General features: G+C 48.7%; 4 protein-coding genes across 15 annotated transcripts in view; 1 reads left to right on the top strand and 3 right to left on the bottom strand.

The window, feature by feature from the left end:
• Positions 1–120: 120 nt before the first annotated feature.
• On the bottom strand, positions 121–14,982 carry LOC143368250 (uncharacterized). Of its 9 annotated transcripts, none has more exons than XM_076810779.1 (10): positions 9,197–9,450; positions 8,967–9,079; positions 6,634–6,958; positions 5,012–6,540; positions 4,529–4,715; positions 4,252–4,410; positions 2,705–4,167; positions 2,142–2,627; positions 1,867–1,995; positions 121–586 (listed from the first exon to the last, which is right to left on the bottom strand). In XM_076810779.1, exons 3-10 carry the CDS (start codon positions 6,907–6,909, stop codon positions 400–402), a joined length of 4,416 nt encoding a protein of 1,471 aa, XP_076666894.1. In that variant the 5' UTR covers positions 6,910–6,958; positions 8,967–9,079; positions 9,197–9,450; the 3' UTR covers positions 121–399. The 9 variants fall into 9 exon arrangements, with proteins under 9 accessions (XP_076666894.1, XP_076666891.1, XP_076666893.1 ...); XM_076810776.1 differs by having other exon boundaries at positions 8,865–9,079; positions 9,197–9,449; XM_076810778.1 differs by lacking the exons at positions 8,967–9,079; positions 9,197–9,450 and adding an exon at positions 13,896–14,982.
• A 130-nt stretch (positions 14,983–15,112) lies between these two features.
• On the bottom strand, positions 15,113–15,942 carry Nd-13b (NADH dehydrogenase (ubiquinone) subunit ND-13B). Its single transcript, XM_076810839.1, has 3 exons — positions 15,776–15,942; positions 15,465–15,626; positions 15,113–15,386 (listed from the first exon to the last, which is right to left on the bottom strand). Exons 1-3 carry the CDS (start codon positions 15,794–15,796, stop codon positions 15,213–15,215), a joined length of 357 nt encoding a protein of 118 aa, XP_076666954.1. The 5' UTR covers positions 15,797–15,942; the 3' UTR covers positions 15,113–15,212.
• Positions 15,943–16,298: 356 nt separating this feature from the next.
• Rps5a (ribosomal protein S5a) lies at positions 16,299–17,880 on the bottom strand. 3 transcript variants are annotated; one of them, XM_076810832.1, is made up of 3 exons: positions 17,734–17,880; positions 16,718–17,090; positions 16,299–16,630 (listed from the first exon to the last, which is right to left on the bottom strand). In XM_076810832.1, the coding sequence occupies exons 2-3, from the start codon at positions 17,081–17,083 to the stop codon at positions 16,346–16,348; spliced, it is 651 nt and encodes a 216-aa protein (XP_076666947.1). In that variant the 5' UTR covers positions 17,084–17,090; positions 17,734–17,880; the 3' UTR covers positions 16,299–16,345. The 3 variants fall into 3 exon arrangements, with proteins under 3 accessions (XP_076666947.1, XP_076666948.1, XP_076666946.1); XM_076810833.1 differs by having other exon boundaries at positions 17,746–17,880; XM_076810831.1 differs by having other exon boundaries at positions 17,634–17,793.
• Positions 17,881–18,025: 145 nt separating this feature from the next.
• Positions 18,026–23,641, top strand: part of LOC143368249 (uncharacterized) — a 44,226-nt gene continuing 38,610 nt past the window's right edge. Inside the window, exon 1 of one of the 2 annotated variants that reach the window (XM_076810772.1) lies at positions 18,026–18,357. The gene's annotated coding sequence lies outside the window, so the exon portion shown is untranslated. Of the gene's footprint in view, positions 18,358–18,589; positions 18,612–23,641 lie in introns of those variants that run through there. The other variant, XM_076810773.1, reaches the window with a different exon arrangement.

Below are 23,641 nucleotides of genomic sequence, written 5' to 3'. Positions count from 1 at the left end.
TGGCGCTGCCGAGCACTCTGTGTTTCTGTTGCGCGCGCAATTCGAATCTGGCTATTGTACAACCAGAGTCGATACAGCTGTTTTCGCTAATGCGGGTAATTGAGATGGAAAACTGCACGGTAACGACATAGTATTTTATTGAATTGCTTTACATGAGTGACGCACGTGCATGCGCGCGTACGTGTATGTGTATTCTACGCCGTAGGAAGTGTGCTCGCGGACGTTAGCGGAGTTCTATCGAAAAATAAAGTCTTTAAACGTGGCGAGTAACGTTCGAAAACTGGATGCTCTTGCGTAACTCTACACTGTACAATTCAGAATCGTTCGATCTGCGATTTCGCTTGGGCGTTACTGCGCACGGAGTGGTAACGCGTGGAAAGATCGAAAGCCTCGGGACGATCAACTCGGAATGAGCGGAGGCGGCTGAGGGTTGAAGGAAATCGGTCGGTACGTCTTCTCTTTCGTAAAGGGTTGCACTCCGCTTAGTAAAAAATCGTGCGCAGGATTCGTGGCCGATTTCGCTGGACCCAGCAGAATCTCCTGGTCCGAGATAGCCGCATCCTCCCTTCGTTCCGGACTAGCGGACCTGCTTAACGTTCGTTCGCTGTTGTTTTTGTCTGCGTTCCACATGTTTCGTACTTCCCGCGTGCTTCGAATCAGCAGAAAAAGTTTGCGACTCCACGATTCCACGCGACGGGTCCAATTTGATCGTGTCGTTACACACATAGCTAACTGTAAGTAGGTGTAGGTAGACTAGGCTAGTAGGTAGTGTAGGCTAGTGATAGATTTCAAATATCGCGGGAGTCGTGGAACACGCGCTATCTGTTTCTGCTAAGATCCGACCGAGGCGCGCCAATCGAGACGTCGTATTTCTATCAGAGCGAGGAAATCTTACTAACCGTTCGTATACCTGCGACCGCGTGCGTCCACGTATATCGTATATGTATGTATCAGAGTTGGGCAAAATGTAATCTAATTACAACTTACAAATTAGGATTAAAATGTAATTGCGTAGTTGATTACACATTATTTTCTGTAATCGTTAATTTAGGTAGCTGACGAAACCAAATGGTCAACTACCTAAATTAACGATTACAGAAAATAATGTGTAACCAACTACACAATTACATTTTAATCGCAATTTGTAAGTTGTAATTAGATTACATTTTGCCCAACTCTGATATGTATGTCTGTACATATGCATACATGCGCGCAGTAAACGCGTCGCACTATCGAACGGTACTTTTTCGAGGAGGACGCTTCGATTCGATGCCCTCGCAACCACACTCTTCCAAGGCATTCACCCCTGTACGCGTACGCACATGGTCTTTCTATTAAATTCTCGCAGAACCATGCACGATTAGAAACATTCACTCTCTCTCACTCATTCTGCTTTAATGAAGCGTTGTTAGATGACTAGAGACGTTAAGACTATTTATATGCCATGCCCACCTTAAAACCTGCATAAAACGGAAAGGAAAAGAAAAAGCCATTGATTAGTAACTATGTCCAAAGACAGGTCGCGGGAACATAACTATGCCGGTGGGAGATTACGCGCGAGCCGTTGGGAATGCACGATCCTGGTAAATGTGAAAAGGCTCGAGGTGATTCATGCATACCAGATGGCGAAACCGTCGACCAAAGTTTGGATAAAGATTTCTAGCCGAGAGCGATAGGTGAGCCGGAAACGTGAGGAAACCGTTGGGAGGAAAAGGTGGCGCTTTTATAGGTGTGTACGAGTATGTACAGTAAGTACATAACATGTACTATGGTACTTATAGGTATGCACGCTTAAAGGAACCGCGGGATCGACTCGATCGAGTCGATGAGAGGTCCAGGTGTTAACGAGGTTCTCGTCCAACGTACCTAGATCGATGCGGTTTGCTTTTGATTCCGGTTCGCCTGGAATGCGGTCTCGTGTTCGGCTGCGAGAGTTCGCTGTCGCTGCTCGCAAATGAGGACCTAGCTATCACCGTACCGTGCGCGAAATCTTTCCTGCGGAAGCAAACGACAACGCGATTATAGGTACAGTAAGGTAGACAAGTAGTTGGTATAGCTGTCGCATACGTCTATGCGCAGTCCCACCCGCGATTAAATGCGTCGGCGTCGATCAGCCGAATGCAGACTTTCCTCGAGCTTACCTATAGTTGTCGGATCTGGGAGTTGTGTTGGAGATTGCCGGCTTGGCAGGATGAACTGGATTCACGTGGACGAAAACGGGCGAGCTCTTAGGTATATCGCAAACGATCTTTGGGTGGACAGTGGTTTGTTTGTATTCTAGATGCAAGGAGCTGTCCGGTGCCCAGTCGTAATATTTCGGTCGGTAGGCTTTTCGCTCGCCGCGACGTTGTTTCGGGTCCAAGGTGGAAGCAGAAGCCGAAGCCGAAGCGGAATGAGAAGCGGAAGCGGAGGGGGAAGCGGAAGCGGAACCCACGCCCGAGCGCGAGCCAACGGCGCCTTTTTTCGTTCGCGACCCCTCGTTGCTCGCGGGGCCCTTGCCGGGGTTGGCCGGTAGCTGACCGGCTGGCAACCAAGTCGGAGAGGAGGTGGTGGAAGAAGGCGCACCGTCCGGATCGGCACGAGAGAGCTGCGAACCATCCCATTGGACGGGCGCGGGCGGCAGGCTACTGCAATACGGGCACTCTAGCAACGGCAATCTCTCTTCTTCCTTCTTTTACTTTTACTCGAAATCGGCTTTACTTACTTGAAATTTTCTTCCATCTCCTTGAACAGGCGCAACTGCTGCCTGATGCTCGCCTTCTCCTTGGCCCGTTTACGCTGAAACTCCTCCTCGACTTTCCGCATCGCTTCCAGCTCCCCTTTCCTCTGACGTTCCTTCGCCTCTGCCTCCCTCGATAGCTTCTCGGCCAACCTGCGCCTCTCGATTTGCCTCACCGTCGATTGAAAGGTGAATCGTCTGCTTTTCGAGCTGTTCTTCAACCGCGGCTTCGTTTCCTTCGCATCCAGCAGCGTCTCCTTGCTGGCCGGTACGTTATCGCGAGGTGGATTCTTGCACGATTCGCGGAACCTCGAAAGCTCGCCGGCTCCTCTGGAATTCTTTACGCTGATGCACGGTCTGGAATCGTCGGACCGCCGTTTCATCGAGATCGCCTCGTCGCTGAAACGGGAGAAATCTGTTCCCGCGATCGTCCCCGTTTCTTTCGAGTGATTCTCGCCAATTAACCCGACCTTTCTTCCGTTCAGACTTTGCACTCGATGCTCCGCTTCGTTCGACTCTGGTAGATACATTACGTGCCCGCCTGGCGCCAGGTACGAGAACGATGGAGGTTTCAAGATCGCCGGGAAATCGTTTACTTTACCCGTCGACGTTTTCTCTTCGGACCCATCGTCCTCCACCTCCGCGTCACCGTCCGTGTCCTCTTCTTCGCGTTCGTCCTCCGCTATATCTTGACCGTCGTCGTCGTCGTCATCGTCATCGTCGTAGTCGTCGTCGTCGTCGTCGTCGTCGTCCACGTCATCGTCGTCGTCGTCGTCGCGGAGACCGTTATCTTTGTTGCCGTTGCAATCGTTACTGCGATTGTCATCGTTGCTGTTACCATCGGCGTTGCCTTCGTCTTCGCGACGGATAACGCGCTCGCGACCAGCAAACGGCTTCCAAACGCACGCCGAGACTCGCGTCGTCTCGACAATTTGATTGTGTTGCAACGAGGTCGGCGCGCTCGTCGACAACAACCAGTTGTCGTCAAGAACGTCGTGGGTGCGCTTTCTTTGAACGTCGTGCACACCGATGCCGAAGGCGCCCGACACCGATCTCTTCAGCTTTTTAAGCGAATTGAACGCGGACCCTTCTCTTGCCTTGGTTTCGGAGCTGCAGAGATAGGTTCTGGCGTCCTCCCTGGGCAACGACAGAGAGAAAACGTGCGCTCGAGGTGGATACTTTAACGAAGCAGGTAAAGGCGGCGGCGAATCCACTCCCGCGTCGCTGCTAGATTCCTCGCCCAAGTCCTGCTGCGGCGTCCAAGTCGGCCTTGTAGCCGGTGTTTTCATTCTGTTGATCGTACTTACGTCCAAAGTGTCCTCGTTGGCCGCCCCGGCGTCACCGGATATTCCGGAATCGCCGGACTTGTCGTGCAAGCTCCGAGGTCCCAAGGCGAGCAAAGGTGGCGGAGGCCTCGACATACGCTCTATTCGTTCCTCGAGCATCACCTGAAACCCGAGTGCGCAGCGTATCATCGGGACGAATTGAAGGAAACCGAAACCCCAAGCCCCCTTTAGGTGCGAACTACGAACCGGCATCTCCTCGCTGGCGGTGCTGAGGCTCGGTCCCGGGGCTTCCAGAGCCGAAAGCAATCTCCATGCCGCCGACGGCGAGAATCGTGGGATTTCTAGTTGCTTCTTCGGTAAGGTTGGTCGCAGCTTCAACGAGATGTCTTCTATGACGTTCCGTCCCTAAACAATCGTACAGGATGGGCGATTAACGGCGATAGAAAGTAAAGCGGGGATGGTAGTAACATGGTAGCAATATGGTGGTAGGACAAGAGAGACAGTGCAAGGACTTGCAGCTCACGTTTTCGTCCGCATCATCGGCCGTATCCGCGGAAGATCTACCGTCTTCTCCATTTCGCAAGGTCGACGTGATCCGCATTTCCTCTTTCCGCAGGCGTAGATCCTCGTCGTTTCGCGTCTCGGTTAGCAAGATCTCATTCATGCCGAAATAGAAGGTCTTTGGAGCCGTTTGCGCCAGCGAGACGAATCTACGGATCGACGAGAAAGGATTGGTTCACAAGTGCAAATATGTACAGTTGCCGCTAACGAATCAACAACTTCTCTTGCTCCGGGATTAGGCATTTTTATCTTTGTTATTTTATATTATACTTTATTTTATTTTATATTATATTATTTTTTTTATGTTATTATTTTATATATATATTTTATAACTTTCTCTTATTTTTTATCTTTCTATGTAATAATGGTAATATTTTTGTATCTCTGTATACTCAAGGGTTTCCCGTTAATAATAATAATAATAATAATAATAATAATAACTTACGGCGGGCCGTCTTCCCGGCGATGCTGGCCCAATGCGTTTGCCTCCGCGGCAGTGGTATCCCTGAATATCGGCTCGGATTTCCACTCTTCGGCGACCACGCGTTTATCATCGTTCCACCATCTCGGGTCTGAATTTTCCTTGTCACGAGTTTGCCGTTCGAGCTTGTCGAGCGCGTCGGTCGGCGTCGTTTCGCTAGTCCAACCTCGGTTCTCGCGCGCGTCTTTCGCGAGACGCGCATTCGGAGCTTCAGCGTTCGCCACGTTTCGAGCGATTTCTTTGGGCACAGCTTCAACGTGTTTTCCGTATTTGCCGTATTTCCCGGGCTCATCCACTCGCCGACGACGATCCGCGTCTTTACGCTCGAGCCTGGCGCGTACTTGGACGGCTTCGAGTCTCTCCCGCAACGGTTGCGGTTGCCTGGTTCCGTCTCGATCGACGCTCGACGCTTTGGCATCCCTGGAAATCTTCGACTGCTCCCCAATCCCAGTTTTAGCCTCGTCCGCGACCATCGGCGGTCCCCTCGTCTTCCAATGCCCGCTCCGATTCCGCGCGTTCGGCGAAACACATCCTATGGCATCCCGTTGCTCCGTAAACGAGTCAACCGCGCTGGCGATCACCGGGCTTCCCTCCACCCGCTCGCTACCCTTCTCGAACGAGCAGTCTCGGGCGCGCGCATCGGAACCATCGCCTCGATGGTCCAACGACCGAAAATCCGCTGTCGATTCGCCGATCGTCCTCCTCGTGCAGTCGAGCTTGTCGCGAACTTTCCTCGCTACTTGGATAAGCTCGGCCTGAAACTCGGGACTGCTGAGGCTCCTCTGGAGCGTGTTTTTGCCGTCGAGCAGCCTCGTGTGTTGCCGATGCTGGTTCGGGCGCCGAACTGGATCGCGTTCCTGCCACTCGTTCGAGGTGGTATCCTTGTCGAAATGATTGCGCGTCCTGCACCGACGATCCGACACGCGCTCGCCTTGCTGCTCGACATCCATTGGGTCGTTCGGTATCCGTTCTCGATCGCAATCAAACGAACGATTGCAGCCGGACAGCTGCCAGCTGACCTGCGCCTTCTTCGTCTCCGCTCGAGTTTTAAAGAGACGTGACTTTCTCGGAGGCGGTTGGACCTCTCGTTCGACTCGAAAACGGGGCTCCACGGAGGACAAGTGATTGTCGGAGTCGAGCAGCCTCGGCGGAGCCGGAGCTTTGTACTTCTTTCTAGCTTTGTATCTGCTTTCGGCGCGGTCCTTGGCCTCCCTGTCCGTGCGGCGGTAGCTCGTCGACCGTTCGTCTTCCCTGTCGCTCGGTTTGCCGAGACTCGAGCGATCCTGGATCGACGAGCCAGCGTCTGGCGAGTAGCGGAGATCCGGCTCGCTGCCGAATCTCTTGAGATCCGAAGGCGGGCTGGTGGCCTCCGTTCGACCGGAGTCCACTTGGTAACGGCAGCAATGGCGCTCAGCGGTCCTCCTCGGCCGAGACTCGGCAACGTTCGACATGGTGATGCTCCTACCTCGGAACGGGGCAACCCCGTCGTGCTGCTGAAACATCAATCCGATTTACATTAGCTAAGTACTTGATCAGCTCTTTTACAGCATAGCTATCTACGTCGCTTTCTATCTAGGAGCGCTTACCTTGTCTAGGTCACGCGGGGACGCAAACGTGGACGGTCTGCGGCCGCTTATGGTCCCGCCGTTGTGGATTATGCAGCCGTTGTCCGTGGCGCGTAGTCTCTGATTCGGTGGCTCGGGCAGAACCTTCCGCGCCGCAGTCGGCTGGGAGCGATGCCTCGCCAGCTCCCGCGGAAACGACTGCGACCACCCGCGACTCGTTTCCGACATCAGCAACCCGTTCGAACACATGGACGCCGCCTGTTGCTGATCCCGAGAGCTGCTCCCATTGTTGCCCATCTTTCCGTCCTTCCCTTACGAGATTCGCCACTCGTCCAGCATCTCGCATCTGCCAAATCGCAAACGCGAAACTTTACCTCACCACTCTGCCCCTTAATTCCCCGAGCCTCCTCCGCTCGATTTCAATGACTCTTGCCCCGCGAATCGCTGGCCGCTTACGGCGACGATGCGCGTCCGTCGAAGCGAAGCGAAGCGGCAGGTAACCGCGATACCAGCGATAACGGGTTTTGCCTAACGGTTTCGAATTGGTCCGAGAGACGGATATCTACCAGATATATCGACGAACGACCGGACCGCGACCGCGGCTACTAACGCGACAGAGACCCGCCAGCGAACGCGCTATTAGTTTCGTTAAATCGGCAGTGGAGAGACTCTTCTCTTCCACAGACTGCGCTTCACTATTTTCGCAATGTTCTCTAGCCCGAGGTAAATATTTGATTCTCCGAGCACTCGCCGACAGTATGCCGGAGGGAACCACGCGCGTTCCATTCCGCGGCGATCCTCCTCTGGAAACGTAAAAGGCGAGGCGACGCGACGTTGCGTAAAGCAGAAGAGAAAGTTGCTGGAACGCGTGTATCAAGGTGCTGTTCAAGTGCGCATCGTTCCTACGAATCATTGATATTCTCCTGTCTTTCCTATTTCACCTCAGTTTAGAAGATTGTAAAGGGAATGGCAAGCACTGCCGCGCTTGTAGCTTCGCGCGGCAGGTTCAATAGTTTTAAATCGACGATTAATTCGCGCAACGAAAACTCCGCGGCAAAGGTTTGAAAGATAGGATTGCGCGTGCGGAATGAGTAGAGGCTGGCCTAGCGGTAAGACACTCGCATACCTACTTGGCAAATATTCCCGCGATCCGCCAGGATTTGGCTCGCTGCGCGCGTGTTGCCGCGGTACGGTAAATGCACCGGTCGCAGGGTCGTCCGCGAGCACGGATCGCATAGGAATGCGCGGAACAGCCAAAAGCGCGAGCAGGTGAGTGGCGGGACGAAGGGAGCCGTTTAACTGATCGAATCGGATGGAATCGGATCGAGGTCGCGGTCCTCGCGCGAAAAAGAAAGTCTTCCTGGGGCGCGGACGAGTCCGATTCGGTAGATCCGGTGAGAGCGGACGAGCCGCGACTGCTGTCAGCCCGTTTTTGCCTTCTCTTCTCCGTTCTCTGGTCGCTTTCGACACCGAGCGCGTTCGATGACCGAAATTCGTTTAACGAGAACGCAAACGGAATGCGTAAGAAATCTGAAAGTTGGCAAACACGCCAAGTGCACGGGAACCGTACCTTCACCAGCGTAGAGAGCGGCAGAGCGCACGGATATTTCGGCGGAAATCGATTGCGATCGGACGTGGCTGGTGGAAACGCCGCGGCGGTCGACGCAAGTCCGCGTAAATACCTATCTCCACAAAATTGCCTTTTTTAAAAACGGTACGAAAAAGTGCGCCAAGTATACGCGCGCGCGCAGACGAACGAGAAAAAAAACTGTCGTAAATTTATCAATGTGCTGTATTTAGCTTTACGAAACTAATGATATACAAAAATTGCGCCAGTTATAACGACTATTTGTACAAACATCGGATTTAAATTGAATAAAAGATTCGTCATTGGAAGAAACAAAGAAGATAATAAATATTAAGCAGATATATTTTTATAGAAATGAATATTTCAGTGCCAATAAATATTTTAGTCAAAATACTTGGCGCTGCGCACCGAATTGATGTTGCTAAACTGAATAAATATGTATAAATTGCGTTAATATTTTTCTTTGTTTCTTGTCCCAATGGTGTCTTGCCTTATTTTATTATTTATACCAAGACAATTAACACTTTTTTGGTTTCGCAGCGCCAAGTATTTTGGCAACTACAGTGGATTTTAAAGTGTTACGAATATCTTTCACAAAAGATTGAAAAGTATCAAGGGAGATGCGTTTCCAGCGTACTTTCTTCACTAATGTGACCTGCTCTACCTTGCAAGCAGTCCGCCGTAATTTTCTTAATTCTTAATACTATGTCTTTTGACGAATTTCCAGAAACTTGTGCGAAACAAGATGCTTCTCTGTCTATGTAACCTTCTCCAGACAAACTCCAAAATCCAAGCCTGTGTGTCCTCTTCATTTCCATCCAAGCCTGTGCGTCTCCTTCAATTTTATCCAAGCCTGTGCGTCCCCTTCATTTCTATAAGCTTTACATAAAAAATGTATTAAAAAGCGTCGGCGACTTACCTTGTTAATTGAGACAATAATTCAGTGTCCTACACGGTGTAAAAACTCGTGACATTTAAAAAATTTGGACAACTTACCTTATTTGACACTGAGCAGATTATGCTGCATTGACACTAGCTAGGTTACGTTACTAGCGACCTGAACGTAGCTGCTTTTTGTCTTTTTCGTGCTGCGTGAGTTGGCGGTACATTTCCTCACCCTTTCGTGTTCCCCTCTTGCCCACACTTGATGACGACGAAGCTTAATCTCAAGACTTAAAATTCACCAAATTGCAACTTCGCATTGAAATATCTCAGCTCATAAGGCACGTAGGAACAAAACGAAGACACTTTTCTGATGCAAATTAAACCCAAGCCATCCATTAAGACCATTGAAAATCTACTCGGATCAAGCATTATTGAGATTCGATAATCGAAGTGTTCTCGATAGCGGGTCGTGGCGTAATATAGACACTCTGTGCCTCGCGCTGCGCATGTGCTTGGCGCGAGGCACTACCGTGTCTCTAGATATACAGTCGAGGATGCGCGCAGATCTCTATGGCCTACATTCTCCTCATCGCTCTATGTAGTCTATGTACCTATCTAGTTATCGACGCCGACGCGCGCGACGTTGCGTAAAACAACCATGCGGCGTGCGATAGGTATCACCTAGAGGTACGATCTGTCTGCAACGATTAGTCCAACCATTCACGCTCCGATTCAGGGATAGGAAAAACTGTTGGGAAAAGGACAATCGAAGAAGGGAACGTGGAAGGAAACCCCGGTAGCTGCTATTCGCGCTCGCCCGATAGATCGAGCCTGTTATCCGTTTCCTCGTTGAGCGATTAGTCGTGGATCGTTACCCCGCTTCACGGAGCACGAGTTGGGTGAATAGTTGCACGATCTTGGATCGATCGCACGCGGCGAACCTTCGCCACGATTTCTCTCGTAACGGTTTGTATGGTGGGATTTTCAACAGGGACTAACAAACGGAACGCGTCACTGGCTGTTGAATATAAAGTCCGGAGGAAGTGAACGGCCAACGCATCTCTCGTTCTGATCACCGATTACCAACGTGACCGGAGAAAGGAATCGTACCTTCCTGTGAAACGGAGGAGGTCGGTCTATATACCTTCCCTGCTGGAACCCTTGGAGCAGAATTTTCCTGCAACTCGCAGCGAATGCCTCGCGTTCCAAGACCTCGCCCTCGACAAAACAGCTTTAATTCATCGAGCTCGAGGTTGTCGAGAATGCGCCCGTCGATTACCAGTCGCCTGGAATCACCGCGACTCGGACACGTCGCGCCATGCGGCCTTTCCGGCCCATTTCGTCGAGCAGCGATTTCAGAAGAACCAGCAGAGAACGATGAAAGAGTACGGAGTATTTTAGAAGACGGATAGAAGCAGCAGGGGGAAGAGGAGGAGCAGCTGTAGAGTACCTATTGAGCATAGAGTGGCAGGATGTCAAGAACGGGCACGGATGGGTTTTATTCGCGAGGCATCTGGGTCAGGCGCAATCGCGCAAGTGCACCGTGACGCGCCCATTCCATTCGCACCTGCGCGCATGCGCCTGGGCCAGTAAGATTCTAACGCTTTATCGAACAGATTGGATGGAATGAGAAGGAACGTCGCGGTCGCCCCGGCACGATAAATCCGACCGAGCGTTCCGAATGGGAGAAACGGAAATAGAGGGACAGAGGTAAAAAGTTTACGGACACAGTGCGCTGCTTTGCGGCGTCGTTAGAAATCGGCGAGCATAGTTTCTCAGGAATTTCGGTATGCGGAAGGAAAGCTACGAGGCAGAGGCCGAGGAGTGATTGAGCGAAAGGTGGCGCGAGGAGAGGGGGCTGGGTGACGGTGGTGGTGGAGATCGTGCGCGCGACCGCGCAACCAGCGAATGCCGCGAATCCCGGTGTGGCCGGGACCGGAGCTGCAGCTGGAGCTGCCGGGGTCGGTGACGAGGACGACGGTGATGGGAACGGAGGGAGAGAGAGAGAGAAAAGTACAATGCTGCGAGAATAGAAAAGAGTACCTCCTTTATTACCCTTTCGCTACAGGTACCTACCACCTTTCGCACAAGCTCCTTCCTCGGCATTCGCAGACCTTAGCCGGCGCATTTTTTTTTTTATTCTCGATTTACGTATTCCCCTTGCGAAAGAAATCGGTCTCGATCGTTCGACTTTCTTCTACTGTTGCCCGTGATGCAACGCAATGCTTCGTTCATTATATCGTGTAGTAGGCAACCGGCATTTAGGCAACGGCCTATGGTGTGCGATGAGGCCCATAGGTGGCGTCCATTTATGAGGAGTTCGGAAGACAGGGACCGTAGAGAGTCGCCGTAGCCGTGGTGGCAAACGCGACTGATCAGCACGCGGACGGCTCGGGTTCGATTCCCGGCGCCCGTGGATCTTTTTTTCCGACTCCTACAATCGTAAGGTTCGCACCGAAAAAGAGGCGCACTCGGCAGAATGGTACAATGCCGGTGCGCGGCTAAGAGACACGTCAAAGGCAGGGTCGCTCGGTATCGGTCGCCGATGACCTGACTGCGAACCTTGTCGGCGAAAGACCGGTGCGTTTGCCGCCGCGTGTTAGGCGAGACAGAAGCGGTGATATCTACGCGAGAGACGCCCTAGACGCTGACGGACCAACAGCACGGAAACAGACGAAAAGTGAAAGTTACTACGCGCGAAAGAAGAACGGTGGAGGGGATAACGACGCGAGTTTGCTTGGAATCGAAACTTTGCCGATGACTACCTACGATACCGAAAATCCGAATCTCGTGCCGATCTAGCGATTGGTGCCGTGAGAAAAAACACTTGAACGCACGAGAAAGTTGATCGTTGTACGGCACCTTGGAAATTTAATGACTGCGTCGTCCGTCGACGCGAGGCTTGCTTTTCACTCCGCTGTGACCCACATAATCGCTAACGGAGGAAGAAACGCGAGAGACGCGTGTAACTGCCTACTTAAGTCTCAAGTAGATGCTGAACGGGAACCCTCGATCCGTCGCGCCGCCTTCGCGTTTGTCAACCCGTGAAAAAACGAACGAAATCGAGTTGGGGCATGCCTAAATGTGCGCGAACCGGCGATGATTCGCTAAACGGAAGAACAGCCGCGTTCTCAGGGAAGCTGAGAAAGAGAGAAGTCGTTCGTAACTCGTGAGATACCTTCTCGTTAATTAGAAGGGAAAGACGAGCGAAAGCTCGAACGCACGCGTTATGTGTAGGAGCCACAACGTATTCTCTTGCACGCGGGCTGACTAAGTAGTTGGCGGGCGCGCTCTCACTGATGTTGCGCATGGGCATTGGGCGGACGCGTGCACGAAAGGCGCGATAGGGCGCGCAATTCGATTCGACTCGACTCATCTCAGCTGTGCTCGGACAGGTTTGCCTCGATCGGGAACTAAAGCCGCGAACCGAACCGGCGCGAACGAAAGGCGGTGAGGCGTTGCAACGAGGCGGACCGGTCTCGCAATTTTCTCGCCAAGGCTCGACACGCTTCCACCGCCTCTGATGGAATCTGATCGAACCGGAGAACGGGAAACGCGTTTTTCCCTCCGATCCGTACGAAATACGAATAGATGCCTCCGAGGTGCCTTTGGACTTTGCGGTGCCGGTGACTTTCCATCGTGAAAGCGGAGTTCACTGCCAGAAAACTATCGCCAAGGCCGATAATCCACCGTTCAATTGCCCGCGAGAAAAAGCCCCGAGAATACGCACGCGTTACGCAATCGGACGCATTGAAGGAACGATGCTTGGGGTCGGCCTTGCGAAAACAGCCTCGCGCATTCTAAACAACCTCTTACGAGCACCGATCGAAAGTTCCTTCGAAAGCGTATACCGGCAGGCGTCGATATTCCCTCGCAACCAGCACCTCCCGTTCCAGCGACTAGCCTCTTTTCTTTCTCCAGCCTAACTTGGACTCGAAGTGGAAAACTCCATAGAATTACAACCACTACTTACGGTTCAGCCTGCGAGGACGTAACGCGGTAAACAAAGTTTCCGCCCATGTCCGCGATCGCGGCAGGAACGTTAACCACGGAGCATATAACGGAATAACGTCACGCCGCGTTAACGTCCTTCCGATTTCGCCTGCCTGCCACTTGCTTGTCTTCTCGGGCCGAAATCAACTGGAAGCCGGTCGCGTATGCGCGCTAACAAACCGACCAGCTTTCTACCACTCGTGCAGAGTACGCGGATCCCGCGAACAGAAGATTGCGCGAGCAAACAAAAGAATCTCGTCCGAGAATCAAATGTCGGCAAGCGTTTCCGCTGATCGTTGAAGCGAGCGGTTCGTCCGGTTCAACCAGACCACCGTAATATCTTGGCCGCTTTCGCCCGTACTCGACGAAATTACGCGTAGGTATTGTCTACGAACGAGAACGCGCTTCTTTCCACGAGCATTGTTTCCCGCCAGAATACACATGTACAGTACCATCGCACTCGGTTTCCATTCCCTTCGGAACGCACGAATAACCGTCGGGTTCGATTAAACACCGAGCCAATCGTTTTCTCCCCTTTCTATGTTCCGACGATTACCGTTGCTCTGCCAACCTGTCTTACGGTATTACTGTTCTCTACCGAGACTACCGAGTCGCCGATACTGCGCGACAAATAAAGGCACAAACCGGTGCAAACTCGATGCAAACGAATTTCACTCGTGCGTCCTTACGTTAGGGGGTCTGGTACGTTTCAAAGCGACAGATTTAAGTGAAAACCTCGTGGAATGTCGATGGGCATATGTTTGAGAGACCAAGCGTTGTATGTTCAGTATGAACGTATGTTGCACGTTGTACATACCGACTGTCAATTCTGTTGGTTCGCTGCTCCGCTGCTGCTCACGTTTCACAAAGTCACCCAACCTGAATGATCCATGAATCGATCGAAATTTCACACCCGAATATCACTAACCGACGAGCTGAATACTTGGCTTAACTGAGGCGATCAGTGCGCGCGGACAAATGATAAACCGTACAGCGACGGAATTGTTGAAACATTTTTTCCCACTAAACTAATTACCGGTAACGTCATTTCGTAGCGAACCAAAACTCACAATATACACTCGATCACACGCAAGTTCGCGGCACAGAATCTCGAATCGGCGATACTACGACGACTCGATGCTTCGTCTATGAGCGTAGTAGTCGGCACCTTTCTTCCTACTCTCTATGCGAAACGACCTATCGCTTGACGTTTGGTATGTGACAAAAACAAAGATATCGTCGTTCGCAAAAGTGGAGTAAAGGATGGGACGAAACGCGAGAACGAGGAGAGAAAGAGAGACAGACAGAGAGAGAAAGAGAGAGAGAGGGGGAGAATGGAGCAGGAAAAAAGAGAAGAGGAAGAATACAAAGATGAAAAACGTGAAACGGTACAACGTATCGAATGTTTCACTTCTCGAAGAGAAATACGATTCGCGCGTCGCTCTCTTCGAGCGCGACGCGAAATCGGGACTGACTGGAGACGGCGACGGCGAGTGGCGACCCTCGAATCCCCTACCCTCTCTTCCTCCGGCGATTACCGACGCCCCCCTCCCCCCCTCCTCTCCGCACCATTAACTCGCAACGCTAAAACCGTTCTCCTACCTTCGCTTGAGCTTTAACCACCTATCTACCTGCCTATTCCTCGCTTTTCTCCCCACTATCGTTCAACGCATCGCGTTTTCTTCCCCTTCCAAACTATCTCCTCTGCGCGCTCTCTTTCCCTTATTCTTCCCTATAGCTTTACCCTTCCTACATTCCTCTTGCTACAGTTTCTAATCGAGAACATACAGGATACGTATAAGTTGAGCGATTCAACACTCTTCGGCGAAGAGTTTCGATCGATATTCGATTTGTTCCTTTTTCTGCCTTCATTCATCCAACAATTCGGAGCCAACCACTTGCAATTGCGATCATTTGTTTATTTTAAACAAACCCGAGAAAAATGTAACGACTAATAGAAAACTCGAGGTTCGCATCCGCGTCCTTTTCCAAGTTTCCAATGATCCTTACTGGGACGCAAATAAATGAATAACGTGATAATCACGATGCAGCCTTTAATCTATGGTATTCTCTAAGCGTATTAAAATCAGCTCCCCAAGCTCTATATATACAAATTCTTGGAATAAGCTTTGAATTATTTATGAGGAGGCCAGGTCCACTGATGCTGCGGAGGTTCCTCTATCAAAGACTCCCATGGTTTCCATGTTTTCATTTCTTCCGCAAGCTGTAATTCATTCTTCGCTTGTAGTATGAGCTCTTCGATTTGTCCGCAATTGATCTTTTTTTCTACATCAGCGACCGCCTTGTTCTATAATGCCAAGACAGTTGGACGGACGATTTAGTTTGATATTGAAAAGGTCACTCGTAGAGAAACATTGTAAAGTACCTGCTGTAAGATATCGTTCCTTTCTCTGACGAGTTTCTCGGTGTGTTTTCTGTAAGCAGACTCGTTTGGTATGGTCTCCAAAACGCGCATAATTCTAGTATACAGTCTACCGAGATCACGATGCGCAAATTCTGCTACTGCGAGGCCCGTTAGTCCTGTTGTCTGAACAGAAAGCAAATCGTCGAAAGACTCGTAGATTTCGAGAAAAGTACCGTGGTTGTGGTTATGTTCTGTACGAAGATAGGATTTACGATAAATCAGACACTACGAAACATTATTCTGGTTTTAATGCAAGTTTAAAGATGTATTACCTTCTTCAGTGCCCTCGACATGATTGAAAGAGAAGCAATTACGCGAACGACCCTCAAACTTTACGTCTCCGGGGTCTTCGGCAGTGCGTTCCAATCCGTTCAAGTGGGTTCTTATAGCTTTTGCAGTGGCAGCACTGCCACTTTACAGTTTACGCTACCACTACCATAATAACAATAAAAAAAGGTGCCAACTGCACTGTGGCTTAAGGCAGGAACAGACACGTCGAGTAATTCAGTCGAGTAGCGAGTAATTTAGTAATTCACCATTGTTTTACTAAACAACTTGACTAAATTTTAGTGCTTTCACACACAAAAAAATAATAAATTACTCGCTACTCGACGTGTCTCAATCAGCCTTTACTGCGTTCACTGTAACTTCAGGATCACGTATTCTACATGCGCCCCTAAATTTTCGTCATTTGTCTTTTGTATCCGAAGGATGCAAGTCTACATATTTGTTGTTACATCGTTTATAAAGGAAACTGTTTGTAACAAGAAGGGTGGAACATAACAATAAAAGTCATTTTAAAGATAGAACATTTATTTGCATGTTTTCAGAAGTAAAGATGTTTATCGATTAGATTTTGCGACACGCTCGAGTTCGTCCTTCTTTTTGATCGCGTATGAGTTAGACGAACCTTTGGCAGCGTTAATAAGTTCATCGGCTAAGCATTCAGCGATTGTCTTGATATTACGGAATGCAGCTTCCCTAGCACCAGTGCACAGTAACCAGATGGCTTGATTCACGCGTCGTAAAGGAGATACATCCACTGCCTGCCTTCTGACCGTACCAGCACGTCCAATACGCGTAGAGTCCTCCCTTGGCCCCGAGTTGATAATGGCTGTCACGAGAACCTAAATCGAGCACGGATATAGTTTCACAGAAATGCGCATAGACCGAGGTATTTGCGCGAAAAGAAAAGGTTGCAAAAGCCGGATTACCTGCAGGGGATTATCGCCTGTAAGCAGGTGAATTATTTCAAAGGCATGCTTCACAATCCTGACAGCCATTAATTTCTTGCCATTATTTCTACCGTGCATCATTAGCGAATTTGTCAGACGCTCAACGATAGGGCATTGAGCTTTTCTAAACCTCTTCGCCGCGTACCGTCCAGCCGAATGTGGAAGGTACTTGGCATTCTTCTCTTTGACGGCGATGTAATCCTGTAGCGACATATCGTTGACCTGCACATCGTCGCAGTTCCAGCGACCAAACAACTTGATTTCTGGTAATTCCGCAGAAAGCGTCACTGGCAAGGTTGTGGTGGTGGGCACCACTATATCATCGAACGTCTCTATGTCAGCCATGGCTTATCTGTAGATGAAACAGTTGTCCAACAGTTACTGAATGTTGTGGATTTCTCGATTTATATAGTACGCAGGTATAATGACCGAAGAGAAAAGTAGGGCAATTGTACGTGACAAATTCCACGGACGAAATAAACTTTATCGTAATAGAAAAACCGTGACCAGTTTATGGAGCCAGAATGAAGCTGAGCATTCGCTCTTTATCCGAAAGATGGAATGGTCTCTTGAAGTAGTTCGAAAATACTACGATAAAGTTTATTCGTGTCAGATGTCACTGAACATGATGCAGGAGAGATAGACGAGGAGAAATACGTGTAAATTTCGTTTAATCGGAATGCACAGTTCTGACAAGTATCGTTACATCGTAGAACGTTCTTGGAAATCGTGTAGAATTTCAATACGGCTCATTTAAAAGTTGAAATTTTCTCTGAGGAACACTATTCGGAAGTTTTGTTGATACAAAATGCATGAATTTGTGAAAACATGTGGCCATGTGGTCGCGTGTACGATAGGAGCACTTTCAACTGATAAATTTTCGAACGTATCGTACGTTTGTAGTCACTGAGATTCTTCGTGCGTTTCCAACGCCTTGATATCACTTTTCTTTACACGACCGGCGAGTAAATTCATCGAACTTCCGAATTTCTTACCATACAACTTACGTTCACGTCTTCGCTGGATTGAGCGTGAACAGGAAAAGGCCATGACACTAGTGGCGCTTCGGCCTGTGATTGCCGGATTCCAGGCACCCGAGTCAACTTTAATGCGCAACCCTATAATACCTATTCATAGTTTATCGCGTATATCTGTCAGGCCGAGCAGTACAGTTCACCCTGCAATTAAAGTAGGCGATTCCAACAGAAAATTCATTGTTTCGAACGTTTCCGTGACCGATGAAATGTTGAGCTGCGTTGAGTTATAAAGTTGCTCGTTTGACTTGACAGTATATACGGCAGTTCTGTATACTATACGCACAAGCTGAGACGATTGGTTCGCGAGTTGCCATTTTGTGCGTGTATTTACTATCAGTTCTATTCTAAATCTGTTGTATCGTGCAGTTTTAGTGGTTTCCCGTTAAATCTTCGAAATCTCCTATAGGTACGAGTACGAAACGGTTGTTTTTAGTGCGCGATAAAATGGCTTTTGTGTGATGTCGAGGGTTAATACCGGTTGCCGAGTAAACCGGTACATCTGTGGTAGAAAAGTTCATTGCAAGTGCGGAAGATGTCACCAGTGGAACGTCTGAAGCTACTTCCGGTCTTTCGAGGGAAACGGTAAGGACCTTTTGTATTTTTATTTTTTACGTCTATTTATTGTGATGGTATCGTGTTGGGTGTAATTAGCAGTGATAAGCGTTAGTAACACCACCTTAGCTGAGCATAAAGTACAGACTGTAGTAATTGCGTATAAATTATAAAATTCAGCACGCAAGACGCGAGAACCGCTAGAACGAGCAAGTATCGTGTACTTGCGAGAGGAATATAAAGTAGGAAGATTTCGTAGCAGAATGTTCCTGCGATTACTAGAGGTATCCTATTCCAGTGTAAACGCAATTATTTAACAGCATCGCGTAGCCGTTAAGCTTTCGTAATTGCGTTTGCGTAAAATCAATTGCGACTTTATTGTCGGTAATGAGTTGTTTACGTATCTTAAAAAGTTGCAGTGAGCAACTCGTAACATATTGCTTAACACTTTACGCGAAGTATCGATGAATAATACCGGTGAAATCTTTGAAATAAACGCGACTCGAATTCGATTAAAGGTTAACTCTACGACACGATTAAAGTTAGAACGATATTAGTCAATGAAACGAAACAGAGAAGAAGAACAAACATTTCTGTAATAGTAATAGTCGTGTCTCTGACATTCGGAGCATTTGGTAATAGGGGGAGAGGAAAATGGTGCAAAGCTCGAAATGGAACGTGGAGCGTAGGTGTGAGGGGGATCTCGTTCATTCGGCATTCATCCTAGCTAGAACATTGCGCGTCGAAAAACAATAATCGATACACTCGTTTTAACGAACCCTCAGAAAGCCGTGCGTTTTTGTTTTTATGCATCTATATAGTCGTTTTCCCTTTAGCCGATTTTAAAGTCGATGTCCCTTTGTCGAATACGCTTGCAGCTTTTTGAACGAGAAAGGTTCCATTGTTCCGGCGCACAGTCCGCACACGTGTCGCGAGAAATCCTTGAATAAGATCGAAGCGATTGTGGAGGATACCGGGGATTTCGTTGGATTTCCTTCGATTTCCTTCGATTTTCTTCGATCTTCTTGGATTCCCTTCGATTTCAGCTGCTCCGACGACGTAGGTGTTCTCCTTAGAATCGGCGGGAGAAGTAGAGATGGTCGTATGAAGCGGGTGGACCGGTGAGCACTGGTAGCCTAACCGTAGGGGGTTTGAGCCTGGGGTGTATCCTAGCAACTCACCGGAATTGCTGGAGGGTAGTCATTCAGTAACGTAACTACGAGTCCTGGTACCAGCCGCGCTGACAACTAAAGAGAAACGTTATTAATTTTCAATCCGTCGCCATTAAGTCCCTTGTCCAGCGCTTCTTTTTCTACCGGTTTCAGTATCAATGCTTCAATTTTTCGAAGCTTACTCTCGCGGATGCGTTTTCGTTTTTTCTTTGGTAATGAGTTATTCGAATGGGGAAGCCTGCGACCACGTAGGTGCAAGTATCCGAGAGTAACGGCTACATATATTGAATTCTCTCTGCGTAACAACCCTGTCAAGCTTTTAGCGAAACGAACAGGAGAGTAGCGAAGAGACGAAAGGACGGCGAAGGGCGAAGAGGGAAGTCAGTTGTGTATAGTTGTGCACAGGTATACTTGCTGTCGGTAAAAGCTGTTCAGCGAGGATCTGTGGCTGCGGGGAACGGTTGGCAAGGAGGGGGTGTAGAAAGAGGGAGAGTAGTAGTAGCAGTAAGGTAAGGTCGAGGTAAGAGGTATGACAGGCGATAAAGAAAAGGAACTTTCAGAATATTTGGAGACAAATGCACGAAGGAAAAGAGAGGATGGGATCGGGTAGTGGCGGCGCGGCTAGGGAACAACCTTAGGGACTGGAAGCAAAGGGTGGGTAAGCTATACGTTGGAGCTAGTCAGCAGTGAAAAATATGGATAACAGACAGTAGGGTCCGTAATAATAGGATTGTCCGTGTGCATTTCTGAAAAACTGGTAATAATTCGTGGTGCGCAAAAGAACGATAGGTGCGTTTAAACCTTGGAGCAAAATATCCAAGTGGATCGTACGCTGGGAAGGACTAGAAGTGGAGTAAGTGTGGTGTGTGTCGGGAGGAAAGGGAGATGAAACGAGAATGAGAAAGAGGAATTGTAAGGATTAGATGAAAGGGCTGGTGTAGTCGATGAGAGTGTGGGTGAGGGTAGGAGGGTCGATACCAATACCGACGCGACGGCACGAGCAACACCGTTGCTGACAAGGGGGTTAGGGGTTATTCGTTGACTTTCCTCGCACCACTATTAAGTCCCTAAACCCCCAATCAAAGCGGAAACTGGCTGGATATATACATAGTTAGGTTCTTGGTGTTCTTTTTCTAGGCATTATCGCGTAGAATATAGATACATAAAGGGTTGGAGCGCATTTCATTTCGTTGGTAAAGCGTTTCACGTTTCTTCCGTTCATCTGGAAAATCGAATCGCCTCCTCTTCCAACGAACTAATTTTCGTCGATAAAATTCCCATGTCGTAATTCCAACGGAGATCACCTTTTAACTTATTTGTCTCTCTTTCACTTTCTCGGCTAGAAAGAGAAACTGCTCCTTTTCAAATTCGTTTATACTTGCGCCTTTGTCTCTGTCGCGATTCGATTTCTTCGATCGCCGCACGATTCGCTTTACGTTTTACTACCCTTGCTAAGTTGAATGTCCCAATTTCTGCACATTTCGTATTTTTCTTATTATTATATGCGTCGCGTTTCTACTATAGTTGCAACAGAATAATTCTAAATTATTTAAACATTTACGCGAGTGTTGCACGAAATTACTAATAGTTAAACACCTTGAAATAATTTTTCTTAAATAGCTTTTGAATTGGTTGATTTATTATTAAAGAATTAATCAATTACTCTGCAAATTTTGATGACAAACAAATTTTTTACACCTTCTTTATGACGAGTTACCTCTTAAACGAGCAGAAATTGGGAGATTCACCTTACTTCTGCTTTTTATTTCCTCTTTATCACGCTGCTCTGTAACGAGCACGAGGTCGTATTGCGATAACCGTTTTTGGACTTGCCTTTTAAGTTATCCCCTGCATTTATCCTTTGTCTTTCAACTGTCAAGCATTTATGTAGTACTTATGCAGTCGCCGATCTGTTGTTCCTATCCGGAATCGACTACCGCGCAAAGCCAGTGGTTAACATGCGTTAAAGGTGCGCGACTGGCTTCTAAGAAGAGCACAAGGAATCGCGCGGAACAGAGAAAGCGAAAGTGGCGCGATAGTTGATCATCGCAGGGATCTCGTGGATAAAAAGGGAGACGTTAAGTACATTCGGGCGTTTGTATAGAGCAATTAGTATTTACAAAGGGGAGAGGTGCGGTAGGAGGCAAGTTTGAATCCAGGGGGAAATTCTGCTGGAGCCGTAGGGAGGAGGGTACAAAATCGGTACGCGGTGGTAAATAGAAGATAGAAACGAAACACGAGGGGAGAAGCGAGTGGAAAGAGGCTGAAGCAAGGGGGTCGACAAGACCACATGCTGCGAATACTCTTCTTCTCGCGCCCTGTCCCCCCGTATCTTTGTCTCTCTCCCTCGCCCTCGCCCTGTGCCTTTTCCTTTCCCCTCATCCGGCAGTTCCCCATCACTATGACCACTGGCAGGCCTCTTCCGACTTTACACCGACGGTTCGTCGACGTTCTGCGAACACCCCACTGACGCCGAAACGTGACGAGACTTTTTAGCGAGATGTTTCACTCTATTGCGCTGTTTTTTTTTTTCTCTCGTTTTCGTCTTCTTTCCGTCCACTTCGGAAACTTCCTCAACCCTTCCTTTTCCGTTCCGTTTCTTTTCCGTTCACCCCGATCGCTCTGGCTAGGGAGTCAGAGTAGATAGAAAGCAGAGCGTTCGTACTTTTTCTTATGTAAACTGCAAATTCGTTTCTCCTTGCATTCTTCGCTCATAACGACAGATTTTCGATAGCACTAAATGTTTCAAGGACGAACATCTGAATCGTGGGATTGCACGGTATAGCATCCGCGAGGATCAACAAGGCCACACCCATCCGGATATCGATTCGTTGACAACGTTGCTTTCGTTTGCGCCTCGGACATGCCGAACTCGAAACTAACATCATCGTTGCTTTCCATTAAATCGGTCGGTCCTCTCTTTCCGCCGTTTCTTTTTATCCTTCAACGGAATCGAAGCTGTAAAGGAAACAGAAAATCATCCTCCTGCACTACAAACTCTGCCATCGGCAACAGCTGAACGAGACAGGTATTCAACATGATTTGGAGTTGATAAAAAGGGAAGCGAAGCTCGAGATACGTCGGGGGAGAAATCAAATTGACTCGACTCGAGTAGATGTACGAGGATGAGAGTCACTTTATCTACTGTTTCGTCGACCGTTACTCGCTTCCACCAACATACATATATATATTTCGAAAAGACCAATGCCGACTTCCCGCTCGCGTCTCCTTCCAAATCACGCGAAGCGCACACCAGCATTTGCTAAGCGATTGTAACCGTTTGTTTCGTCACTTGCTCCGAAAGCCAGCGGGACTCGAAGAAAGTCACCTTCACAAACATAATATCATCTTGGTGGATGTCACGTTGCGACACTTACGAGGAGCCCGTGTACGGTGTAGCGTGACCTCTCGCAACACTCTCGGTCTAATTAGAAAAACGATAAATAACCGGTTTCAGGGGCAACTGCCTGCGATGTCCATCCTATTTTGTCACGTATCCGCCCCATTATTTCTTCATCGAACAAAATATCGGAGTGTACTTACTTACCGGGCACAAATTCTTCGAGGACGATTTACCAAATATGTAGGTAACTATCTTACTGAAAATGTGAGATGCCAATCTAAGTAGTCGCAGATACGCCTCGAGTCGGATCGATGCACAATAAAAGAGTTGCTGACATCTGCTCCACGGCTCGTGATATTGTATGTGTACCTACATGCATACATGTTTATATTACGTCTGCCGTAGTATTCCGAAGCAAGTATACGATAGAGCACCGTGAGGCGAGACAAAAAACTCCCGCGTCCTTTTGACGATCCCATCAAGATTACCCGGCATTTCAATCGAATTTAAATCAAAGTTACTTATTTCGATACGCGTGTATTCTAGATTTCGTGTCGTATGTAATGAGAAATCGGAAATGATACACAAATGATGTACTATGTAAGTATATTGCTTTCCTTGACAGATTAGATAACGCGCATTCGATTGAATCGTGTTTCATAGATGTGCGTAATACAGCTGTTACATTGATACGCGATTTAAGGGGGAAGGAGTATCGGCAGTACGGATAAAGGAAGAATTGTTAATTTGGCATCGCTACGAGTTCTAGCGACGGCATGTTGCGAAATAATCTTAGAGA

This window comes from Andrena cerasifolii, chromosome 4, assembly GCF_050908995.1.
Source record: "Andrena cerasifolii isolate SP2316 chromosome 4, iyAndCera1_principal, whole genome shotgun sequence".
In the NCBI taxonomy this organism is placed as follows: Eukaryota; Metazoa; Arthropoda; class Insecta; order Hymenoptera; family Andrenidae; genus Andrena; species Andrena cerasifolii.
The sequence above is the reverse complement of the archived record's forward strand: the minus strand, read 5'-3'. Positions and strand labels throughout refer to the sequence as shown.

Bases quoted from the DNA above. Each gene is read 5' to 3' on its own strand.
- LOC143368250 (XM_076810778.1), bottom strand. From the start codon at position 6,909: ATGGGCAACAATGGGAGCAGCTCTCGGGATCAGCAACAGGCGGCGTCC. The intron at 4,716-5,011 runs GTAAGTTATTAT...GTCGATCCGTAG, and splicing joins CGCCGGGAAGACGGCCCGCC to ATTCGTCTCGCTGGCGCAAA. The intron at 587-1,866 runs GTACGTTGGACG...AACGTTAAGCAG, and splicing joins AGCAAACCGCATCGATCTAG to GTCCGCTAGTCCGGAACGAA.
- Nd-13b (XM_076810839.1), bottom strand. From the start codon at position 15,796: ATGTCGAGGGCACTGAAGAAG. The intron at 15,627-15,775 runs GTAATACATCTT...CTTTCTGTTCAG, and splicing joins TGTCGAGGGCACTGAAGAAG to ACAACAGGACTAACGGGCCT. The intron at 15,387-15,464 runs GTACTTTACAAT...TTGGCATTATAG, and splicing joins GGAACGATATCTTACAGCAG to AACAAGGCGGTCGCTGATGT.
- Rps5a (XM_076810832.1), bottom strand. From the start codon at position 17,083: ATGGCTGACATAGAGACGTTCGATGATATAGTGGTGCCCACCACCACA. The intron at 16,631-16,717 runs GTAATCCGGCTT...TGCTCGATTTAG, and splicing joins CAGGCGATAATCCCCTGCAG to GTTCTCGTGACAGCCATTAT.